This window comes from Paramisgurnus dabryanus, chromosome 11, assembly GCF_030506205.2.
Source record: "Paramisgurnus dabryanus chromosome 11, PD_genome_1.1, whole genome shotgun sequence".
Taxonomy (NCBI): Eukaryota; Metazoa; Chordata; class Actinopteri; order Cypriniformes; family Cobitidae; genus Paramisgurnus; species Paramisgurnus dabryanus.
In genome coordinates, this window is record NC_133347.1 from 5,263,261 (window position 1) to 5,268,369 (window position 5,109).

The 5,109-nt window shown below is 35.0% G+C and overlaps 1 protein-coding gene across 1 annotated transcript; it reads right to left on the reverse strand.

The window, feature by feature from the left end:
- Positions 1-2,097: 2,097 nt before the first annotated feature.
- Positions 2,098-3,180, reverse strand: LOC135729971 (4-galactosyl-N-acetylglucosaminide 3-alpha-L-fucosyltransferase 9-like). Its single transcript, XM_065247874.1, has one exon. The coding sequence runs from the start codon at positions 3,178-3,180 to the stop codon at positions 2,098-2,100; it is 1,083 nt and encodes a 360-aa protein (XP_065103946.1).
- Positions 3,181-5,109: the final 1,929 nt, after the last annotated feature.

Sequence of the window (5,109 nt, forward strand, 5' to 3'; positions counted from 1 at the left end):
ATATGTTTTTACACTCCGTCCACACATTTTAGTCTTTTCTTTGGGCTGGTCAAATGATAAGTGAATTATTTACACTAATTTTTTAATGCTCTGATTTGAACTTTCATGAACTTTTATAAACTCGTTTTCCATTATGCATTGTTTTTCCATTATTCCATAATCTTTGGTGACCTTATCTGAACCCCACAGAAAAATCCCCAGAGTTAAAGGGGTCATATTATGATTTTTTTGTGTGTCCCCATAAGTTTTATAGCTCAAAATACCCCATAGATAATTTATTATAACATGTTAAAATTGCCATTTTATAGGCGTGAGCAAAAATGTGCCGTTTTTGGGTGTGTTCTTTAAAATGCAAACACTAAAGTGCTATTGGCTATTGTGACCGACTACGTCATGCTGGTATACGTTTGAATAAGATCTTCATAAGTTCTTCATAATATTAAGTAATCGTATGGCTTCAGTTCACAAGGTTTGCAACGTGAATGGTTTGTAATACTTTTATACTGTTTTATGCAATAAATACCTGACTGTACTTGCGTGTTGTGTTTTATACGGTTGAGAAGTGGTTGGGTTTAGGGTAAGGGTGAGGGTGGGGTAAGATGCTCCAAAATATCTTTAAAACCATAAATGTTTATGAAACCATTTCCATGTTTACAAATTCATAAAATTGAATGCGTCTAATCTGATATCACTTTACGCCGTAATGAGGCGCTTGCACAAACGACCTATGAAGTCCTTATTTTTGGAGGACAGTCTCCCCGAGTGCCTCTCATGTAAATTATTCAATTTTTAGATGTTTCTTCCCCGCCACAGAAAACCACCACAATTCCATCAAATTATTATTTTGTTTTTGTTTGTTTGTTGATCATGAAATACAAAGTATATGAGGAAAACTAGTATTCCGTGTGTATTAAACATGTCGCCATTGTTGTTTAGAGTATATGGAATGGTGCTCTGTGATTTATTGCATTCTGCAGAGAAGGAGGACTGGCGTTTATTGCGTTTAAAAAAAGAATAACACAGTGGATATCGAATTTTGCCTAAAATTAAGAATTTACTTTTTAATACTGACCAGATACAATACTGATTTTGGTGGTAACTATTTTTTTTTTAAATCTCGTTTGTCACGTTTTGGAACCAAACTCTTCATATGTTTTTATGTTACTTTAACTTAACAAATTAAATGTTACAATTCCAACTTGTTTTTTTAAGTTATGTTGACTTATCACAAGTCAAAACTTAAAATAGTAGGTTAATTGACTTCTAAAACTATTAGTACACAAACATTTAAATGCCCCCCCTACTCCAATGTTCAAGTTGTGGTTACACCCTTAAAAATAAAGGTGCTTTATGATGGCATGGAAAAAGTTTTTTTTATGTGAAAAAGGATAAGAGGATTTGATTTTCAGATAAGAGAAAATGGTTCTTCTGTGGCATCAATGTGAATAAACTTTTAAGCACCATTATTTTTAACAGTGTACGCTAAAATGGGTTATTCTAAACTTAACATTGGATCAAAAAGGGACGAGCCCAGCAGCTGGGTTACAGTTAAACCCAAAAGTATTTTTATATTTGACCCAAGAATGGGTTAAAATGACCCAGCATTCTGGGTTAAAACAATCAAGCATGAGTTAAATTACAACCCAGTGAGCTATGCTCCTTCCTTTTTCACCCAGTGTTGGATTGAAAATAGCCCAGCATTTTTTAGAGTGTATGGCCTTGTTTGCCACCATTTGCATCCTTGTGAACGAGGAACACACAAATGCACATTTACATTAACATTTAAATTTATACAAAGTTATTCACAATTAAGGAACTGGACAAAGAACCAAATCCGATACAGAATTAGATAAAAGTACAAATACATGCAACATATCAAAAGAAATGCATCAGTAATTTAAAAAAATTTATTAAAATCATACAATTTGTTACAAACTTCAAAATCTGTGCTAAAATATAAAATGCCATTTTATATAGAGCTCATGAACTACTTTATATTTGGAGAACAAATACAGTCATGAGGCGTCTCCTAAATTAAGAGTTAGAGTTGAATTAATTTTGAATAAAAACATAAAAATACCTGTAACTGAGATGACATTAGTTGAAAAACCATTCATAGATATCGTGAGCTTCTTTATATTCCTGGTGTCTTCCTACATAATCACAGGCCGAACAAATAGCCAGAACAAACTCTTGGTTCTGTAATATTAAATGAGGTCGAGCTGAGAAATGTCTCCTCCAGTTAAAGTACCTGCGATATGCTTCATCATCCTGGTCCAGACGCTGAAGATATTCTGCTAGTGACTTTGCATCAGGAAAGTCGTTCACATGAATGAAGGAGTCACCCGGTACAAACCTTTCATAGTTTTTTCGAGGAGGTCCCAGCACCACAGGTACAGTACCTACTGCCAGAGGTCCATTTAACTTCTCAGTGATGTAGTCTTTGTGAATGGAGTTCTCAAAGGAGAGATAAAATTTACAGCTGGCTATGGTGGGAAAGTAGTCTTTATAATCCAGGAACGTTCCAAAAGCTTTTCCATACAGATGGATGTAGACGTATTTTCTAAGTTCTTGAAAATAAGCGTTTCTGATGCTGACGCCTGTCCAATCCAAATTGTTACTCACAACCCAACAGATGAGTTTTTCTTTTTTGGGAATTTCAAAATCCTTATCTGGGATCTTTCTGCTGGTCAGTCGTAACCGTACAGGAATGTCAGAGTCTTCTCTATAACTGAGAGTCAGATTAAACAGGTTTTCAATTCCTGGTATTTTCTGTGTGTTAGTTGGAGATTCAACATTCATCCATATCCACTTTTGAAACGGAGGGCGAGGAGATGGAGGAAGTGTGGACAGATCCCAACTAATAGCCCTGTGAAAAATAAGCACTGCATCCGTGTTGCTGTAGAGAGATCGATCATCTGTCAAGTGACAGCCGTCAATGTTGTAAATAGTTTTACAGTCGCTCAGATCGAATCTGTAATCTTGAGGCCAGACCCATAACAAAAGTACTGGTTTCTCTTCCTTTGGATATAAGGAGGAGTTTGTCTTTGTCATGTTAGGTGCAGGTAATGGCGGTTGGCGTCCGATCATAGGTGAAGTATAGAGAAAGATGAGACAAACAACAGCCACTATAGATGCTAGGCGACACAACGAAGATCCAGATAAACTTGTGCTTGACATTCTTTGTTTAAAAAAAGAAGATAATTAAGAAAGTAATTAGTCCACCAGCAAACATCAAACACAGGAGATCTAGAATCTAAAAGAAGAAGAAGAAGAAGAATATAAAACATTTTAAATTGCCAGGTGTACGAGGGACTAAACCAGATTTATTTGCACAGCTATAGCACATTAATTGTGTTTGGTATTATGACAACAATTCACTGCTGTGATTATAAGCGTAAACCATAAAAACAATTGACATTGGCTTTTCAAATAAAAGCCATTCTGGTGTTAAATGAAAAGATCTAATTTAATGTTTGCAATAAATGTAAATGATTCAACTCACCTATTTAAAGCTATTTCAAAAAAATAAATCCTTGTTTTTCCCACAGAGAATTAATGTTGGTAGAGCAGAGTTTCAGAAGAAGACTGGAAATACATGATTTAGGTCTGTGAACCCTGAGATATGTGCCATTGCCTTAGGTGATGTATAGACCAATCACAGTTCAGTATGCAAACATTGCAGTGACATCATCATGGTCACCACTGAACTTCTGCCCCTTTGATGTACACCTAAACTAGTTCATGAAGATCTGCAGATTTACTTAACTAATGATAAGGATAAAGAGTCATTTAACTCATCAAACATATAGAGATGCTGTTTCCACTGCAGTTTGCACTCGCGTGTGCTCGCGTTAAAGAATGTAATCCCAACCCAATTGGGACAAGAAAGTGCTGTTTTACCAGATCTCGATTTCATCGCAAATGCAATAAATCGTTCAGCCCTAGGCTACTTCTGCACTGCCCAGTGCCCAAATCACTATGCATATCTAGCATGTTTACATTTTACTCATTCACTATATCATTACAATGACATTATTATCTGTATTATATTGTAATGTGCAATATGCTCCATCTCTAAACTTGCGCATCTGCACTACACTCTGTTACTACCTTTTTATTGCACATACTAAATTTAGTATTTAAAGTTTCTTATTTTTATACATATATTTACTCCATAACATGTACATATACTCTTTTGCCAGAGCCTGCTATTTATTTATTATTAATTGTATATTTACACATATTTTTCATATTAAATTGCACTTGTCAATTTGCACAGTCTTACTATTTGCACTTAGATATTTGCAGGTAAATTATTATTTAACAAAGATAAACAATAAATCATTATGACCAACAGATTAAACATAAGGCTTATGTTATTTGATTAAATCAAATGATGCATAAAATTATATGAATGACATTTTCATTTAACTACTCCAGTCACACTAGTACTTACTGAATGATTTGTTGAACTTGTAAACATGCAATACTTACCATGACAACATAAGGCAGTTGTCAAATAAGCCTGGTCTAAAAATTACAGTTATTTTCAGTCGCTTTGGTAAATTTCTCAGATCACAATTGAAATTCTCAAAACTACCCGTTGAATCTTCACATCGTGTCACTTGTGCACGCACATCAAAAAGCAGTTTTTCATTTCTTTGAAGAAGTTGCAAATGCTTTGTTAAATCCATGCAAATGATTGTCAATTGTTAATCTCATTGTTTACATGCAAAACGGTTGAGCAAGTTGTCATAATATGTCAAGCATACTTTTATAAGTTTCCATTAGACTTTTTCCAAAATCTGTCCTGAATTGGTAAAATGTCACATTTTTAGACACTTTGCACAGAGATCTCATCCCTGAACAAGAAAGGGCTCAGATTGGATAACCTGCCAAAGTATGTGATATTGGGACAATGTTAGTTTTCATCGCTCTAACATCATTAGGCAATGGTTTGCAACCCAAAACAGGATGCTGATCAAGCTCGTCTCACCCTACTCTCCATTCCTTAACCCCATTGAGGAATTTTTCCCAGCATGAAGATGTATATGATCGCCAGCCACATACACAGATGACCCTTCTGGCTGGCATGGCTGTTATCGC

What these genes read in the sequence shown, in the direction of transcription:
- LOC135729971 (XM_065247874.1), bottom strand. Translation starts at nt 3,180, where the DNA reads ATGTCAAGCACAAGTTTATCTGGATCTTCGTTGTGTCGCCTAGCATCT.